The sequence below is a fragment of the Buteo buteo genome, chromosome 23 (assembly GCF_964188355.1).
Source record: "Buteo buteo chromosome 23, bButBut1.hap1.1, whole genome shotgun sequence".
Taxonomy (NCBI): Eukaryota; Metazoa; Chordata; class Aves; order Accipitriformes; family Accipitridae; genus Buteo; species Buteo buteo.
In genome coordinates, this window is record NC_134193.1 from 17136431 (window position 1) to 17156032 (window position 19602).

The following is a 19602-nucleotide window of genomic DNA, read 5'->3' on the forward strand; positions in this document are numbered from 1 at the left end:
ATCTTTGATTTACTTTTGCCCTTTCCTGCCTTTTAGGTACAGCCTTGGCTTTACTCTTGAAGGATACTGGAACAAGTTTTAATCTAGGTGATAGTTTAAACCAGGGCTGGGGTTGCAAGGATTGAACTAACAGCTGGCAAAAGCATCATGCTTATTTTTTTGTTGTCACAGAATTAGGATGATATGTAATGCATTACAGTCTTACTTCCTGCCTTATACTTGCACACTGCCTCATGCTTTAGTCTGTGCAAGGACTGGAGTGATACTTTTGTGCATGATTAATGTTAAATGTATGACTTAAAAAGAAACTGTATCCTTGTGGTATGCTGAGACCATTTTAGCATTTTTTTTTAGTAATAAGACATTTGTTTTCTGTTTCCACCACCAGGAACCTACTGCAGGTCTGGGTATTATACTGGACAGTGTGTGTGGGATGTTCCCCCATCTTCTTACTCCCCTCCTTCAGCTGCTCCAAGCCCTTGTGTCTGATAAATCTACTGCAAAAAAGGTACAGGATCTCTCTTGATGTTTGGGAGATGATTTATTTCAAGACAGAGATAACATGCTGTGTGATTCTTTCTTTCCATTAGACGTGCTTATCTCAGTTGCAATCTTAGATAACAGACATTAAGCTTTTGTCAAAGAACAGTGGACAGGGCTCCTTTTTAGTCTGTGCTGTTGCAGGACACTGTTTTCTGGCTTTTAGAAAACTCTTCAACTTTAATAGCTGGAGATTAAGATACTGCCTAATTTTTCAGGTTGTACTTTACTCATAACAAGTTCCTGATTCTTTAGGTGAGACTTGTCTGGACATGTGGGCTGTCTAATAATATTTTGGTCGGGAATGATATTGTACATGTCAAGAAAACTTCCCTATTCCTGGAAGTGACCCAGCTAATTAATTTTTAAGAAGGTCTGGCTCTTCGGCTGTATTGTTTAAGCTCTCTGTCTATGCAGGTATACAGTTTCCTGGATAAAATGTCCTTCTATATTGAACTGTACAAGCGTAAACCTCCTGATGTGATCTCTCATGAAGACGGCACACTTTGGCGAAGACAGGCTCCAAAGCTCCTCTATCCTCTTGGTAAGGAAACTGCACTTAAGCTTCTCTTATTGAAATGCTTTGGGGAATTTAGTTCTTTATCTGGCTTCTAATTCATGGGTAAATTTGTGACTTTATTTCATCTGCTTCTTCAATCTTTAGGCTTAGGTCAAACAAATCTGCGGATACCTCAGGGAACAGTGGGCCAAGTGATGCTGGATGATCGGGCTTATTTGGTACGATGGGAGTACTCCTACAGCAGCTGGACACTGTTTACCTGTGAGATTGAGATGCTGCTCCATGTTGTATCGACAGCAGGTGAGATAGGCTGGGATTATAAAAAAGAATAAATAATTGTTAATTGGTATCAATTTGAAGTTAATAGTAGGATTGAACAGCTCTAAATACTTTTGAAAGAGCATGGAATGTTTTTTCAGAAACCTGATTTTTTTAAGTTATTATTATAATACTGTAAAATTCACTGCAAAAGGCCAAGAGCATGTAGTGAGATGAGATAAGATGAGGGAAAAGTTGAGACAGATAAAATAAATGTTTTTTGATATGGGGAATGATCATGGGGATGTGTGGTAAGATTAATGTGCATTGTTCCAGATTTGATTATTGTTTAAGTATGATTTCGCATTCTAGTGTTAGTTTTCTTTACCCAGATGTGATTCAGCATTGCCAGAGGGTCAAACCAATAATTGATTTGGTTCATAAAGTCATCAGCACTGATGTGTCAATAGCAGATTGCCTTCTGCCAATCACGTCACGAATCTACATGCTCCTGCAGAGGTAAGTCACTGATCGGCATGAAGTAACTTAACAGCGGAGGTACCTGAGAAGATACAATGAGCTAGAAGAATGGCTAATTACGAATTTTGCCAAGAGCTTTGCAAGAAGTGTGTCTTAGTGCTTGAATTTCCCAAGACCTGTGTTCAGTTCTAAAGACTGTTCTGGCTACACACTGTTTAATGCTTTGATGCAGCAGAATGGCCCCCCTTCCACTTCCTTTGTGAATGTTGTGCAACTTTATCCATTTAAGGGCTTTTTTTTTTTTTTTTTTATTATTGCTGGCTATATATACATGAAAGGGAAATAAAACATATCATTAGAGCAGTAACTTCCAGGTGTTAAACCAGTTGTACTTACTAATTCTCCTCTCAGTGTTAATTGCCTGGGAATTGATGTTCTGCTGCATAATTATTGTTTGCTGTGACAGTCTGCTGTCTTGCCAGCCTTGCCTCTTGCAGTAAATTGATCTGACTCAGGTGTGAGGGGGAGGTCGCAAGTCTAGACTGAAAGTGCATACTCTGGTGTCTGTGCTTACCTGCTTAGATTTTATACTTGGGTACTTCAGTGAGAGAGAAGCTTTTCTGATTAAAAGAACAGTATATAGGCTAGACCACATGTGGCAGTGCATTTTATGCACACTATTTCTCTTTTGTAGGCTAACAACTGTTATCTCTCCCCCTGTGGATGTTATTGCTTCTTGTGTCAATTGTTTGACAGTACTGGCTGCTCGCATGCCAGCCAAGGTGAGGAAATAACCTGGGCTTGCTGGGTTTGAGAACTAGTAGACATGTATATGTGAATGAGAGGGAATATCTGTACTTTTTCTCTTGCAGGTTTGGACTGACCTTCACCATACAGGCTTCTTACCGTTTGTTGCCAATCCAGTGTCCAGTATGAATCATGTGATTAGGTATTCATGATCCTCTCCCCTCTTTTTTTTTTTTTTTTTTTTTTTTTTTTTTTTTGGCCTAACCTATTCATAACAAGTCATAAGAACTTTTTGCCAGTGTGAAATCTGTGCATCTGACATCTCTCATTCATGTCAGAATGCTGCTATTAATGTAATAAACCCTCTTGCTTATTTCACAGTGCAGAGGGAATGAATGCTGGGGGCTATGGAAACCTATTGATGAGCATAGAACAGCCTCAAGGCGAGTACAGTGTTACCATCTCGTTCCTGAACCTGATAACAACTCTTGTCCGGGTGAGTGCTTCTCGAATGATCTGCATGCGAAATCAGCTGTAAGCTGTTATGATAGAAAAATGAAATACAGCCATGTCTGAGATCGATCTCCTGTGCAGCAGGTCTCTGAGTAATCGTTGGTTGACACTCTCTTCCATGGTACTGTTTGTGCTTTGTCTGTAGTCTGATTCTTTCAAAAAACTTTTGATTCATCTGATCTACAGAAGAATAGAAGTCACTTGTAAATCTGTGTCCCCATGCTCGATAGTTTTCTCACACTTTAAAGATATATGGCATATCTTACTGGAGAAGGTTTCTTGTCTTTTTAATCAGAAGGGGAACAAAACATTTCTGTTTCTTCTAGGGACAACTTGGTAGCACCCAGAGCCAAGGACTTGTGCCCTGCATTGTGTTTGTCCTGAAGGAGATGTTACCAAATTACCACAAATGGCGTTATAACTCTCATGGAGTGAGAGAGAAAATTGGTAAGGATGTTGAGGGAGGAGGGAGAAGGAGGAGGAGGAGATAAAAAGGATCACCTGTATCTCAGAGAGAATGTGCAAATCTTTCCTCTTTTTTTTATTATACCTTTTCTAGCAGCCATTTGGGATTTGCTTTGTACATCTGCCAGTATTACTAGATGATGTGATTTGTTTGAAAATTTTAGGAACGAGGCAACAGATCTTCCCAAAAACTGAGTAGTCCATTTCATCTCTGTTTTAGGATGCCTAATTCTGCAGCTGATCCATGCTATACTGAATTTATGCCCTGAAATGGATCCTCGCAGCAGGTAAGACAGGTGATGGATTTCAGATCTGCACTAGCCTGGCTTACAGTGCAGAGTCACTGTCATTTTGTTTCAGCTTTTAATGCAAATGACTGGGAGTGAACTGTCATCGTTGTGTAGCGCTGGTTTCAGCTCTTTTCTGTGTTACTGAGTACAGGAAGGGTATAAAAAGATTAGGGACAGAGCAAACCACGTTGGTTTCTAGAATACCTGGTGAAGAAAGAGAAAACAGTAAATAGATTTCCTGGGACAGACTGCCATTCACTTTACTGTTTGGTGTATCCACTCTGAAGAAAGTAGAAGGGAGAATAAAGTAGCGGTCAGCGGGGGTGTAGAAATTACGACGTTACTTTGTGGTAGTTTTCTGAGTGCCACATGGCAAAATACTGCAAGTCCTCCTAATGATGATGTCCTGTGTTTGTGTCTTGCAGCAATGCCCCCAGCCTTCAGTCCTTGTGCATCTTCAGCCTGGCCAACACTGAAGCAGGGCAAGCTGTCATTAACATCATGGGAATTGGTGTGGACACTATTGATATGGTAATGGCCTCCCAGTCTAGTAGGTGAGTGGTGTGTTTCTTTTCAGTAGTGTGAGGAAAGAAGCAAATGATATTCAAAATGTAGCTTTAACTTGATTGCATTTAATGGGGGGTCAGCGTAGCAGCTAGCCGTTGCAGCCTGCCTTGTATGGTCTGGAGGAACAAGCCTTGTCTATATAGTCTTTGCTGTACACTCTCCACTTCATGCAGTCGTTTTAGTTTTCTATTTCTAAATGACATTTGGAGCATGCTGGTGGCTGTAAATGTGCTCAATTGTTAAACGTTTGCTAGTGGTTACATTTTTTTACAAAGAATTCACTTGAACTCAATTTATAAGATTGAATGACTGAATTAGAAGTGAGAGGATTAGAGCCAATGTTAGAAGTTCTGTGTCTTCAGGTAACAGCAGAGTTCAAGTCAAGCTGTGCTGATGAATAAATCGTGATAAAGCTTGAAGTGTGATTATGAAAGTGCTAGGGATGATCAGTCTATTCAGGATGGTTCTGAAGGCAGCTTTTGAAGTACTGTGAAAGTACTGAAGATGTCTTCAGTGTTGAGCGCCTTGACTTCCTTATGTGGCTCTCTGAAGGCTTGAATCTTTTACTTTAGCTATGGTTCTCTCCTTTCCTCTGTTCTCTTTTCCTGGCCAACTTTACTTGACGCATAGCCAGCCAATCTTGCTAGCAGGTTGTTTCTGATAGTCGGCCAGCTTTTTTTTTCAAAACAAGTCTGGAAGGGAATCTAGACTTGTTGAGGAAGAAGTGAGACCTGAGAAGCCTTTTTGGCTTTAATGTCTCTCCACAATGTTTATCTGACAAGGAAAATCTTAGGGAAAAAAACAGACTTAGAGTCAGTTTTATCTCTTCGTACAGTTTTAGTTCACTGTAATTTCTGGGAGATTGGTTCTATAAATGTTTCTCCCTCTGTCTTAATACATTTTAAATCTCTGTATCCCAAAGAGGGGAAAAAAAAGTGACATAGGCTGTCAGGCTCTCTTTCTTTTTTGTTTGATGTTGAAAACTCAGGGCTAGGTAGACAGTATTTTTTGTGGATATGTGACAGTGTGTATTGCAGCAGCTGTTATGTGGTGATGTGACACTCTGAGTAAAAATGTCTTATAACCCACGATTGACAGAGTATAGAATTTCCTCTTTGAATGTTGGGCAAATAATAAATGTTGATTGTCAACACAGTTACTTACTCTGGTTTCTTTTTGGAAACAGTGATGAGTCACAAGGCCAAGGTCAACTTCTGATCCAAACAGTTAAGCTGGCATTCTCAGTTACCAATAATGTCATCCGGTTGAAACCCCCCTCTAGCGTGGTATCTCCATTAGAACAGGCACTTACTCAGCATGGTATGTATTTCTCCATGGGGGCAACCTGGGAAGCTATGCTTTTTTGTTATTTGCAAATAGTCAGTGTGTCTTGTTACAAAGAGTAGTTAAGATTTCAAGGTTCCAAAAAGTGGTTTCTAGTGATGGCAGAAGGCCTATTCTCCCTTCTCTAAGGCATTCTTCTCCTCTGGGACAGTTTCTAAAGTATTAAGCAAACATGGCTTGTCGTTTGCTGCTTTGTAATGAGATGGGTGTAATTGAAGAACATAGTAAATCAGCTACCATTAGTACCTCTGGCTGGGCCCATGCCTTGTTCTTTTGGAAGACTGACTTAGGTCTCACTTTTGCTATGGAAGTTATTATTTGGTAAATAGTTACATCTTGTTGCAGTTTCTTCTCTTTGATATTAATTGTGTTCTCTCCAGGTGCTCATGGAAACAACCTTATTGCAGTCTTGGCCAAATACATCTACCACAAGCATGACCCTGCACTTCCACGCCTGGCCATCCAATTGCTCAAACGACTGGCTACGGTAAGATGAGACTCATATAAGTGCTCTTTTGCTTCTTCCCTTGTGACTGATTCTACCACTGCAATTCTTTCAAGATAATTTCTTCAGGCTTTCTTCAGGCTTTTTTGTATAAGGGAGCTTAATGCAAATCAGTTGAAGGCAGTGTGGACTGAAAACTGTAAGGTAGAACACGTTAAAAATCACATGATTTTTTTAACATAATCTGTCTTTTCAGAAGTCACTTAGCATCTCACTGAAAGGCTTCACGAGTGGGGTATTTTCTGCGAAGTATTTGCACCTCCAGTTGATCTCTTTCCACTTTTTTGAGCAACTTTCTCAAGTCACACTCTTAAATACAATTCCTATGCCTTCTTAACTGGAACTTTAACATCCTACTGAGTAGAGGATCTTATTTAAGTTTTTGTCGGGAGCTTTCAACTTTGCCTTTTGGACTTACTCTTTTTGGCTACTAAACTTCTGAGAATGTATTTGCAGTTTTATTAAAGCATATAAATCCAGCTCTGGGTTTATTTATTTCAAGAAACATTATTCCAAAACTGTTTTTCTCTTTGTCTTTTCCAGTTTTGTCATAACCCTTGAGAAATAGGTGAGAGAGAGAGCAGAATTGCTAAAAAGGAAAATTTTGATCACTTTGCAGGTTTCTTCCTGCTTAATGACAACAACTTACTTTTGAGTTTCCTCACATATGTTCATAGATTCAATATCAAGTATTTTGGAGTTTCAATTTGAAATGCAAATCACCTTTTATATAGACAAGAAGCATTCTGTAGAGTTTGGTTATTTTTCCTTCTGATGTTCCTTTCCTTTTGCAGGTTGCTCCCATGTCTGTTTATGCCTGCCTTGGTAGTGATGCTGCTGCCATCCGTGATGCCTTTCTCACCCGCCTGCAGAGCAAGATTGAGGACATGCGTATTAAGGTCATGATACTGGAGTTCCTCACAGTTGCGGTGGAGACACAACCTGGGCTCATTGAGCTGTTCCTGAACTTGGAAGTGAAGGATGGCAGTGATGGGTCAAAGGTAGAATAGCAGATACTTGCCCAAGGGCTCACTAGCCTTTTAGCGTAGCATTCATAGCAGTGTTATGGCACTAGTCTAAAATCTGATAGTTCTTACATGTAACCTGATGTGCTTAATGTAAAGATAAATGTAGCTTGTGCTTGCAAGCGGCCAGTCAGTGAGAAAGCTGAAGATAGAGGTAGAATGGACAATACAAGTTTTCCAGAATACCTGTTCTGGTGCTTTGCAGTTCAGGGACTTCTTGGGTTGGGACCTTTTGAAGGCTCTTGATCTTACTAAGTCTTAGCATAACTCATTTTTTATTCCTCTAAAAATATTTTTTTTTTTTCTTTCCTGTGTTGTGACTACATTCCTTGTAGTCATATACAAAATATATGATGGCATCATGTACTCAAGATTTATTTCTCTGTGTATTATTCAAGTGGAATCAAGCACATTCTGCTTTAATAGGTGCCTACATAGTGGCTCTGTGGCGATGTAACCCCTTGTTTCCTTTTGCTTTAGGAATTCAGCTTAGGGGAGTGGAGTTGCCTCCAAGTAGTCTTAGAGTTGATAGACTCCAAGCAACAGGAGAGGTACTGGTGCCCTCCCCTCTTGCACCGTGCTGCCATTGCCTTCCTGCATGCTCTGTGGCAGGACCGTCGAGATAGTGCCATGCTAGTTCTGAGGACAAAGTGAGTTGCTGTTTTTCTACAGTGCATTTTCCTTCCTTTTTTCCAAAACGTTTTTTCTTTGGTTCATCAGACTTTTCAGGGACATTTGCATCTTAGTCTTTGTGTGCCCTCATAAGGTTATGCAGTGTATGGGTTTTGAACTTAGTCTTTCAGGAAAGAAGATGAGAAGCCCCTATGTGCATATGCAGAAGCAAATATATTTCTGTCTTTTATACAAAGCTATATAAGCTTGTATTTACCAAAGCATTTTTTCTATGAAGTTTGGAGCAGTCAAAATGCTGCTAGGCATGTGGGATCAGGGATATAACTGATATTACTTCTGTATATATGTTTTAGGCCAAAGTTTTGGGAAAATTTAACCAATCCCCTCTTTGGGACCCTTCCTCCACCTTCAGAATCGTCAGAGGTGAGTTACATCCAACCAAAATGAAGGTAGTTACGTACTTCTTAGAAAACCTTTCTAAGTGATGTATGTGACTCTTCCCTCTGCTTGCAGTTTTCTAAAAGGAAGTATGATCAAGTGGTTTAAACACAGGCACGAGATGAAGTGAATGCTTTCTGGCTTTGCAGAGACTGTACAGCCATGAACAGTCTTTTGAAATTCTCTGCTCTTTATTCACATGTGAAACAAAAATAGATGTTACCTAGCATCTGTGGTAACACGTACTCTTTGGAAGAAATGCTGTCTGTAGTGTGTCCGTACTATATGTTGTGTGCCATTTGGCAAAAGAAACTCTCCTTTTTTTTATGCATAGCTGAGGCTGACTAGTATCACAGAGGAATCAGTTTAGGTTCCTGTTATTCTTCCTTTCTATGGAAGTTTCCCCCTTCATTATGAAAGTCCTGTACTCTGACTCAGAGTGCCACTTTGAACACAGCATTCTTTCCTTATTATCACTAGTCCATGGTCGAATGACGTAACTATTGCTATTGTGGGAAAAACAAGTCTTCTGCAAAACTGGAGTATCGGTCATCGCAAGTGGATGGGTAGTGATAAACCAGAATTACACTTACCCTGCAGAGCTAGGTGCTCAGATTTTGTTTGGGTTTTTTTGTTTTGTTTTTTTTGTCTTTATAGCTCAGTGTCTTGGATACCTGTGCCTTAATCATGAAAATCATCTGTTTGGAGATCTACTATGTTGTCAAGTGAGTCTTTGGTAGCCTCTCCTTTGTCCGTGTACTTCTTAATTATCTAAACCGTGTGTGTTAAGTCTTGATAGACCATGCAGGCTTTGAAGGACAAAGTACATGTAATCCTGTGAAAATGTGAGAGCAACAGGGATTTATAAACAAATTACAAACACGCATTAGAGATTCTTGCAATTGCCAATTGCAGAAAGAGATGTTACAGTCTTTCTGCAGCCTGTAGGTGAGAATGTTGCTATTAGTATTTTCCGTGTATCCTGGAATGAGAATATACAGTATTTATTAAAACTAATTGTAAACTAAGCTAAGTACACCTACTATAGCAATTGTTGAATTAACATTTTAGTAGTTTTCTCCCACTCATTTTGTTTTCCTGAACATAACTGCCCTTTAATAAGTTGAAAAGTCAGGATTAACTAAAATCTCTGCTTAAAAAAAAAAAAAAAAGAAACCCATAGATTTTCTTCAGGGATCATGTTTTTCCTTCACATTTGATGCAAAAAGTGGGATTCCCTGCACAGGTCTAATATGTGGAATAACCTTCACTTGCAAGCTGTGTCCTTGGCTTTTCCTACCTGAATCTCAGAAGAAGTATATTTTCTGACCAAAGAATAAATGAAGATAACTTCTCCTCTTGATTTGGTCAGGGGCTCACTGGATCAGTCCCTGAAAGACACGCTGAAGAATTTCTCCACCAAAAAGCGCTTTGCTTATTGGTCAGAATATGTGAAGTTACTGGCATATCATGTGGCAGAGACAGAGGGTAGCAGCTGTGCCTCCGTGACAGAATATCAAATGCTCATCTCAGCCTGGCGGATGCTGCTGATAATCTCTACTAGCCATGTAAGAGCTACCTTTCATCTTTCATGATAACTTGAAATTAACATTTTGAATAATACAATGTCAACTTCTTAGGGCCACCTAAGTTATAATGAAGAATTCACTGGGGTTTTTTTTCAATTTTATTGTATATATGCTTACAACACAACTTGGCACGAGCATGGTACCAGAGGTTAGAGTAGGTGGTGTTTTGCTGTTTGATCAAAATGAGCATATTGTCTGTCTGAGCAGAGGAGGGAGGTAGTAAATAATTTTTATAGCAATTCTAAGTAATTCTGTAATCCTGAAGAGATTTTGCTGAATCAAGTGAGGCCGGGATGCACCATTAGGGAAATTAGTCATTGCTGACTTCTTGACAACTGTTATGTAATACTTCAGTGATTTCTGTAAAACTGCATCATGCAGCAGCTATAAAATTTGGTGAATTCTTAAAGTTACAAATTAAAACAGTAGACTGATGTTAGACTGCTAAAAAGGTGCATCTTTTGTTGTGCTTGATTGATCTCTGTCTTTGTGGATCTTAGGCGGATATAATGCATCTGACTGATTCTGCAGTTCATCAGCAATTGTTTCTGGATGTGCTAAATGGGACCAAGGTTTTGGTAGGTGGTGCTTCCTGTCAGTTCTTTAATTTCCCAATTGCTCATCTTTGTACTATGAGGAGTTCTATTTCTGTAGCTGCTTGCCATCATATGTTTTTTTTAGATCCTGTGAAATTGGGCTGAAACAAAGTCTCTCTCCCCGAATTGATGAGCTGTTCATAAATCTTTATTTTGTATATGTCATTCTTGTAATCACTGAGTGACCCTGCAGAAGGTCCTGACTCTGGTTGCCTTGATGCTGCTAGCTGCTGAAGAATAAACCTGGTCATTTGGTGGTGGTGCTTGGGCTGAGGATTTCTTAAGTGTTCTTACATGTGACTATTGCAACTGTAACTCTTGCAGTATTTCTTCTTAGCTCCTAGTTCCCATGTCAGTATCCTGTCTGCAACTGGGGTCTATGCTATGTACCCTTCTTCTGATCCTGCTCAAACAGTGGAAGAGGTGGGTATTTTGTTTGGATAATCATTAATCACTGCTAAATATAATAACTTGGGAGATTATGTTTAAGTGTTTTGCTCCAGTGAGATTCCCTTAGTGATTTGGGGAGGAAACTGAAGCTTTACCACAGAGTTCTCTTTTGGGATGGCACATGTCTGTAGGTTGTTGCTGAAATTTCTTGTAGCTATACATTTATGGTTTGGCTTCCTGTTTCCTGGTGAAGTGTATCAAAAAAGCTTTTGTGGTAGTCAGTCCTGCATTCTCACTGTACTGTGGAATGTCTTTTAGTGAGATCCAGGTGGTGACTTAAACTTCACTTAGAAGCACTGTTTTTATTTGTGTGGATTGTACAACTTATGATCCACACAGCTCAGTCAAGCCAATATATTTGAGGGATCTTGTCTAATCTGAAGAGCTCTCCCTTTTTGTTGTCAGCGAGTTGGGTTCTGTGGATAAAATCATAAACTCCTTGACGCAGATTCTGGAGGGAGTACTACAGGCAGATCAGCAGATGATGGAGAAAACCAAAGCCAAAGTGTTCTCAGCTCTTATCACTGTTCTGCAAATGAAGGAGATGAAAGGTGAGGTGGTGTATGTACAAGTGTCAAGAGCAGGGCTGCCATGGCTGAATATACTCTAACACTCTAGCGTTTCCAAGATAAAAATGTGTATGGTGTTAGTAGTAGTACAGCATGCTGAAATAGTCACCAACCTGTGGGACTTTTCTACTTTTTTTCTTACTTGTTTTAGCTAGTTTTAGAAAGAGAAGAGGTTTATCGTTCACACTATGTGTATGTCTTCCGTTCTCTTGTCTTTCCCCAGCAATAACTTATGTGTTTGATCAATTTGATAGAGACAAGATAGGGTTCCTATGTATTTTTGAAAATAACTCAGCACGTGTGGGAGGGACACCCTAGTAATGCCATCTCACAGAGTGACTATAGAGCTTAGATTCTGACATGGATTTCTAGTTAGAGATAACAAAAAACCCAAACACAAGAAAGTCTTCTGAGGATACATCTTGTTACAAACTAGAGAAACTAGTCTGGTCATTACTCCTGTCACTTGTGGGGCATCTTCTGTTGCAGTAGCACTTGAAGACCCTCAGTGGAATCTGGGCAGTATTTCTCTGTACAACACCTACAGAGGCAACTGTGGTGTGGAGAATTGTATCAGCTTACCTTTCTGTGTATTCCTTGTCCCACTGCTTGGGCTCTGCAAGCCCATATATTTTGGAAAATAAATAGAAAGTGGAGGGTTGGGTTGTTTTCAAATGTTTTTCTTTGCTGTTGAATTTGAGTTTCTAGTTATGCTGGTAAAGGGAGTGCAATTTAGGTAGTGCAATTTATTATAATGGTTTTGATAAGAATGTAGTATTATACAGACTCACAGAACATAGACTGCACCCAATCTACATGGGCCAGTACTAGCAATCTGGAAATGGGTAGGAAATGCTGTAGTGACCAGTGATGGAATAATCTGTCCATAGTAGTGCTTGGTTTGTGCTTTGAGATATCATGAGTTTATGAGACTTCTTGGTAAAACTACATGTTTTTGTTATCCAGATGTCCATCTAATCCCTTATTATATCCTCCTAGACTTAGTCATCTAACTTAGTCACAGTTCCTCACATTCCATTTTGTATGTTTTGAAATGAAAACAGAATAAATACTAACTCCAAGAAATGTGGCCCAGTGATGTTATCAGTTAAGCTAGAAATCTAAGTACAATAATTGTGTGTTAACTGTTGTCTATTCTGTGTGTATCACAGTGAATGAGATCCCACAGTACTCCCAGCTGGTGTTGAGTGTGTGTGGAACACTCCAAGATGAGGTCATTGCACTCTTTGACCAGACTCGACACAGCCTGACCTTGGGAGATGCTACAGATGACAAGGACAGTATGGAAACAGATGATGCCTCCCGAGTTAAACACAAAGACCAGCGAGATGGGGTAAAGGACCTGTACATCTGCTTTGCAGCCATGTTTCTTCTCTCTAGACAAAAGTTCCATGTATGCTTGGAACAACTGTCCCTTGCAGCCTGCTGCCTTCAAAAGAAGTTTCAGCAGTTTCTATTTCAGTATTACTCCATGTCTTTTTGGCATATGTCGGTCTGGGAAATTGGCTGTTGCTGCCTCTCTTTCAGATCTGTTCTAAAAATGTTGTGACAATTGCTAATACAGCCAGGAAGTGTGCAGAGTGTAATGTGAGGGATACCAGGTGCCTTAGTTTATGATTCTGAGAATGACTGAACTTTAGGTTGTGTTAGTAAATGCTGCGACTGAATTAAGCGCTCAAGCTCTCTGTCCAAGATTCCGTTTATTTCACAAAAGGATCAAACTTATATATGTTTCAACAAAGATCTAGAAAGAACTAACGGCATACAGCCTATACTACTAACACAGGAGCGCATATCTGGCTCAGCTGGAATGTTTGCCAGTCCTCAGAACAGTTAAAGATAAAAACATTCCATACACATACTTGTGACTGTCTTCAGCCACATCTTCCCAAGCCTACACAAGGCTATCCTCCAACCTGACCTTGTAAAACTAGTTCTTCAAGGGCTTGGCAAACATGCAGCACAACAAATTCTAACGGTCACTCTTGAAAACAAATGCTAGGTGTTCCAAGCTGCTCCCACAAGTAAATGCTTTCAAGATTTTCTTGCTACCCATGTCAAGCCTATACCTCGTTCTCATTTCCTTGTCACTGCAGGTGTGTGTTCTGGGTCTGCATCTGGCTAAAGAGCTCTGTGAAGCTGATGAAGATGGAGACTACTGGCTACAGGTTACTAGGAAAGTCCCTGTACTTCCTACTATCTTTGCTGCATTGGAGATCAGCCTGAGAGTTAAACAAAACCTTCACTTCACAGAGGCCTCATTACATTTACTTCTGACCTTAGCAAGGACTCAACAGGTGAGAGATGCAGCGAATTGAAAGCATATAGCTATACATTTTTAATAGGAACTGTATATCTCATTATTCTGTCTGCAATGCAGCTGAATAATGATCTGTAGATAAAGGGGTTTTTTTAGAGGCTGGCAAGCACTAGGTCCTGTATGTACGCCTGCTTAGTTTGCCTTGTTCTTCTTGATACTGGGATGTCTTGGATGGAAGAGCTGAGCCAGCCAGAGCAGACCTGTAATTTAGAGCAGGCACTTTTCACTGAATGTATTCTTCTGCAATGCAAATTATCCCCCTGCCCCGAGTTAAAATGACATTAAGTGTGGGAACCTACTTTCTGATTAGTTGCAATGAAGCATTATTTATCTATCAGAAATTCAACTTGTGTGGGGCTTTAGGTGAAAGCAAGGTCATTCCAAAGCCAACTCTTTTCAAAGATTATGTATGTACCAAACCAGGTGATGTCGAAATGGGATTCATAGTACAGTTATGCAGGTTAGATTTTACTGGAAGAACAGTGTTGCTTTTCTTGATACTGAATTTTTAACAGCATAGAGTTATGTGTAGATGAAAGTTCTCTAAAAGGATGTTGACAGTGCGAAGGACAGAAATATCTAATGCAAAATAATCTCTTCAGTCTCAGAGAGCAGACACATATGCAAATTTTAACAGTAGTTTGTTCTGTGTCTTTTAGGGAGCAGCAGCAGTGGCTGGAGCTGGTGTCACACAGAGTGTCTGCCTGCCCCTCTTGAGTGTGTACCAGCTCAGCACTAATGGAGCCATTCAGGTGGGTGCTGCTTCTTTTTGGGTGGGAATGCACCAGGAGAGCTTGCCATGCCCTGCCTTGCGGGCTATGGTTGGAGTAGAGTCCTCCCAGTCTGGGAGGACAGCTGCCACCCCTACACACTGGAGACTTCCAGAATGGTGTGGAGGGTTTGTGATGTGTGCCACACTGGGCAGCAGTGTAAATAAGTCATTTATTTTTGTATCTGATTTGTTCAGACATCTGCTTCATCTCGAAAGTCTCTGGATGCCCCCTCTTGGCCTGGGGTCTATCGTCTCTCCATGTCACTGATGGAACGCCTTCTTAAAACACTTAGATACAACTTTCTGACGGAAGCACTGGACTTTGTCGGTGTCCATCAAGAGAGAATTCTTCAGGTATGTCACATACTTCCTCTGTGATCGTTTGCTTGGTTTCTGTGTTGCAATAGCAGTGGAAAAATGTCAGTGCAGAAGCATTGAAAAGAGGTTCCTGCCTCAGAAAGATTTACAGTGGAAATAATTCAATAGTGGGAGAAGGAGAATAGAATATAACAAGCCATGCGGTCAGGCAGGGATGATTGTTATGATATTTGTTAGAGCTGGGCAGTCACCATCTCTTCATCCTGTTCACTCTTGGGGTTATAACTTTGCTACAGGTGTTTAATATGCCTACTCAACACAGTAGCAGAAGTGGGAGTCTGGTGGGAACTCACTTTGTGGCTGTCTGCTCTGGAAAGAAAAGTATGAGAGCTGTTCTTGGAGGTGGCTTCAGCTCAGCCTTGCTCAAAGAATGAAGATGCTGTGGTCAGGGTTCAATTGCCATTTGGGTCAGCAGGCTCTCATATCCTGCAATACTGAAATACCTGTACTGGCTGGACTGTGTCAGTGCAGACGTGCTGAAGAGTCATTTGTACATAGGTGCTGAATTACCTGTTTATAAGCATGCTCCCTAGAAAAATAGCTGTCTTCTCCTATGGCAGCACAGTTCATGAAACGCATTGACCTCTGACTAAGAAATACAAAGTTCTCTGAGTCTAACCCATGTGCTGTGTGGCTACTTTCGTGAATGCATTTCAGCTTTTTCTTCTAGAGGAGGGAACGGGATTTTTGTGATTTGCCTGTCATTACCCTGATTTACTTCTCTCTCCTTCCCAGTGCCTGAATGCAGTACGGACAGTACAGAGCTTGGCCTGTCTGGAAGAGGCCGATCACACTGTTGGCTTCATTCTTCAGCTCTCAAATTTCACAAAGGAGTGGCATTTCCACCTGCCACAGCTTATGAGGGACATGCAGGTAGGCATCAGGATATTGCTGTAGGTAATACATTGCCTTGGAGTGCAGGGATTTAGATGTGTTAAGATCAAATGGCACTATATCATCTTTTATTACTGCTCTTTTAAGAGGAACTACTGCTGAGGTAATTTAAATGTCTGTTCTGTCAGTACCTTGTCGGAATTGAGTGAGGAAAGATAACTGTTGGGAACAGAGAGATGATAGCTTGGAAAAATAACTTGGGGAATTCAATGTCTTACTCTCAGTTCTCAATGCCAGGTGACTGAGAAAATACTGGGAATTCAAGAGACTGCATTGATCCTTTATGATCAGTGTCCTGTTTAACTGGATTTTCTAGCTTCCACCAATGGTAGTAAATAGATGGGTGTCATGGTTTAACCCCAGCCCACAACTAAGCACCATGCAGCTGCTCACTCACTTCCCACGCACCCAGTGGGATGGGGGAGAGAATTGGTGGGAAAAAAAGTAAAACTAGCGGGTTGAGATAAGTACAGTTTAATAGAACAGAAAGGAAGAAAATAATAATGATAATCATAACAATAATAAAATGACAATAATAAAAGAATTGGAATATACAAAACAAGTGATGCACAATGCAATTGCTCACCACTCGCCAACAGATGGCCAGTTCCCGAGCAGCGATCTGCACCCCAGGCCAACTCCCCCCAGTTTATATACTGGGCTTGATGTGACATGGTATGGAATACCCCTTCAGCCAGTTTGGGTCAGCTGTCCTGGCTGTGTCCCCTCCCAGCTTCTTGTGCCCCTCCAGCCTTCTTGCTGGCTGGGCATGAGAAGCTGAAAAATCCTTGACTTAGTCTAAACATTACTTAGCAACAACTGAAAACATCAGTGTGCTATCAACATTCTTCTCATACTGAACCCAAAACATAGCACTATACCAGCTACTAGGAAGGCAATTAGCTATGCCAGCTGAAACCAGGACAATGGGTTTTGAGCTTTTAAGAGATTTCTCGCTCACCTTATTTATTGCAGGTGAATCTGTGTTACCTATGTCAGGCCTGTACCTCCCTCCTGCACAGCCGCAAAATGCTCCAGCACTACCTGCAGGTGAGGATGAGGACTGTAAGCCAAACTGTAAGTTAGGAGTGTTGCATGCCCATGCTCCCTGTTAAAAGGCAAATATTATTCAATATCCAGGCTCTTGGATATTGAACTGATTGTCAGTAATCTTAGTGATGACTAATGACAATTATCAATAGTTAGGATTTGCATTTCTCCACAGCAAAAAAAAAAAAATATGCAAAGAGTAGTCAGGACTCTAAAAACTCTGGACTGTGTAAAGCCAGTCCTAGAGAAACAGCAGCCTGTGTTTGAATGAAGTTGTTATTTTATAGCTGCCTACACTGCAGCAAGAAGGCTGCATTGCTGTGGTACTCTGTAGTGCCATTAATTAAGCCACTGTTGATCTCGTGTCCTTGATCTGATTTAATTTGTTCAAGAGAGATAGCTCTTGTTCATGGGGAATCCTTAGATTCATGAGGCGGAGATGATGCATTGCTACTGATGCGTTATTTCAGCATGGCTAAGGCTCAGTGTGTTGATCAGAGATTCTTTTTTCTGGAATATGGAATCTAAATAGCCTCCGCAGCTGCCTCCCTGCAATGCAGTGCCTCCCCTGATATAAACTAAGTGTAGATTCTCGTGCTTCTAGCAGGTGACAGACTTTGGGTCCCTTATTTCCTCGTTCCTTTTGTTCATAGCATTTTTTTCCCCTCAAAGTATTTGTCTTAGTGCAAAATAATCGTACCTGTATTCAAGATTTTCTTTTTTCTTTCTCCACAGACAAAAAATGGTGATTCCCTTCCATCAAGTGTGACTCCACGAGTGCAGCGTAATCCCCAAGCCTCCTCCAAACATCCCAGTCCTGAGTCAGAGGCAGCAGAGCAGAAAGCACTGCTTACAGTGCAGTACAGCCTCTTGAAAATCCTCAGCAAATCTCTTGCCGCCCTGCGCCATTTCACCCCTGATGTCTGCCAGATCCTCCTTGATCAGGTAGAGAAAGAGGAGAGACGCTGCTTTCTGAAGGAGGGCAGTTTCCAGCATTTCAAGTGATGTTCTGGGTCTGTGTAGTGAGGCACAGTCTGTCCTGCTTGAGACAGTGACCCCACCATACATCTGCCTGCTGTTCTGCTGCACAAAGCAGGAAGGCAGGACACAAGGAATTCCCCTTAAGAATCAGGCACTGATGAGTGTGAAAGGAAGGCTTGGCTGAGCTTGTGTGTGATCTGCACAATGCTGTGTATGTGTAAACTTACTCAAGCAGACTAATAACCCAGCTAGGTTTGTATCCTCAGTATGCCACTCTTCAGAAGAGACATCCTTTTGTTATGCTTCTGTGTCAGTGTGACCTAGTGGCTGGTCTTCAAGTTCAGAAAAGGAAGGTTTAATCCTTGATTCTGGCAGTGTTCTGTTGCTAACTTTTGGATAGTTAACTTCCTTTTCCTGTGCCTCTAGGTACATATGCCTGGGTGTTTGAAAAATACCTGGAAACAGTCATTACTTTCGCTTGCCACTTGGTGGCAAGCTGTACAGCTTGGGAGTTGGAGAACGTTCATTCATGTGAGGAGAGCCATATAGTCTGATTGTGGAGTGCTGTACAGAATGCTCTCTACTGCTCCATCTGTATACTTGAGATTTGGGAAATTATCTCAGTGCTTCTAGTTCTCTATACAAAAAGTGTGATACAGGGACTAGGTATTCCTGTTATTATGACAATAACATACTCATGGCCTCGGGGTCACTCACTCCTTTTTCTGTTTCTCCACAGTCACTGGACCTTGCTGAGTACAATGTGCTCTTCGTTTTGAGTTTCACCACACCAGCCTTTGATTCAGATGTCGCACCTTCCTTCGGGACCCTCCTTGCCACAGTCAATGTGGCCCTTAACATGTTGGGAGAGGTACTAGCTATTTCTCTGTTTGTGAGAGCACAGCAGTTGCAGTGATCTCAGAGCACTCATTCAACTGATATTTTGATGAGTGGGAGTATTTCCTCTTTGTATCTCCTGTCTCTCATGCCTGTCTTTTTTTCCCGTCTCAGCTGGATAAGAAGAAGGAACCTTTCCCTCAGGCAGCAGGGCTGAATACGCAAGAGGGAACCAAAACCCTCAAGTAAGTTTCTAGCTGTTTGCTTTAGTCATGGCCAAGGAGCAGAACCTAATGCTCCTCAGATCAGAACTGAGGTTTACAGGCATTTGTGTAGCTTCAGAGCTGCTCGCTCTGAATCCAGGGAGCTGAGATAGCCCATCAGAAGCTCTCCAAAGCAAGCAGGGATTTTTTGGGGAGGGTGTATGAAGCCATCCCATCCTAAGATGCAATGTAGATAGTTGGATGCTTATTTATCAGTACATTTAAATCAGACTTCCCTGACAGCCAACAGGAGTTTCTACTCTGCAGACCATAGCTTTTGGGTATCACTGAGCAGAATGTGAACAGTAACAGTGTTCCCTCATATGTACCCTGTGTGTGAAGTCTTTCTAAGAGTATTTAACCTTGAAACTAGAGTGTGCTCACCTTTTTGGCTCCTGCTGATGTGTTTTAATTTGCACAGGTCTCTGCTTATGTTTACAATGGAAAACTGTTTCTACCTGCTCATCTCCCAGGCTGTTCGGTACTTGAGAGACCCAGCTGTGCATCCCCGTGATAAGCAGCGGATGAAACAGGAGCTCAGCTCTGAGCTGGTAAGC

General features: G+C 41.2%; 1 protein-coding gene across 2 annotated transcripts in view; it reads left to right on the forward strand.

Moving 5' to 3' along the window:
• Nucleotides 1-19602, forward strand: part of NUP188 (nucleoporin 188) — a 30120-nt gene that overhangs the window by 9463 nt on the left and 1055 nt on the right. The window contains exons 14-43 of one of the 2 annotated variants that reach the window (XM_075055292.1): nt 389-508; nt 958-1084; nt 1205-1360; nt 1711-1837; nt 2493-2580; nt 2671-2747; nt 2927-3041; nt 3385-3505; nt 3744-3810; nt 4239-4367; nt 5567-5700; nt 6105-6211; nt 7024-7230; nt 7735-7904; nt 8241-8310; nt 8983-9050; nt 9698-9893; nt 10415-10492; nt 10848-10933; nt 11366-11511; nt 12702-12883; nt 13647-13847; nt 14530-14622; nt 14838-14996; nt 15756-15893; nt 16890-16991; nt 17700-17909; nt 18685-18816; nt 18957-19027; nt 19467-19596. In XM_075055292.1, coding sequence (XP_074911393.1) covers nt 389-508; nt 958-1084; nt 1205-1360; nt 1711-1837; nt 2493-2580; nt 2671-2747; nt 2927-3041; nt 3385-3505; nt 3744-3810; nt 4239-4367; nt 5567-5700; nt 6105-6211; nt 7024-7230; nt 7735-7904; nt 8241-8310; nt 8983-9050; nt 9698-9893; nt 10415-10492; nt 10848-10933; nt 11366-11511; nt 12702-12883; nt 13647-13847; nt 14530-14622; nt 14838-14996; nt 15756-15893; nt 16890-16991; nt 17700-17909; nt 18685-18816; nt 18957-19027; nt 19467-19596 — 3807 coding nt within the window. The remainder of the gene's footprint in view (nt 1-388; nt 509-957; nt 1085-1204; nt 1361-1710; nt 1838-2492; nt 2581-2670; nt 2748-2926; nt 3042-3384; nt 3506-3743; nt 3811-4238; nt 4368-5566; nt 5701-6104; nt 6212-7023; nt 7231-7734; nt 7905-8240; nt 8311-8982; nt 9051-9697; nt 9894-10414; nt 10493-10847; nt 10934-11365; nt 11512-12701; nt 12884-13646; nt 13848-14529; nt 14623-14837; nt 14997-15755; nt 15894-16889; nt 16992-17699; nt 17910-18684; nt 18817-18956; nt 19028-19466; nt 19597-19602) is intronic. The other variant, XM_075055293.1, reaches the window with a different exon arrangement.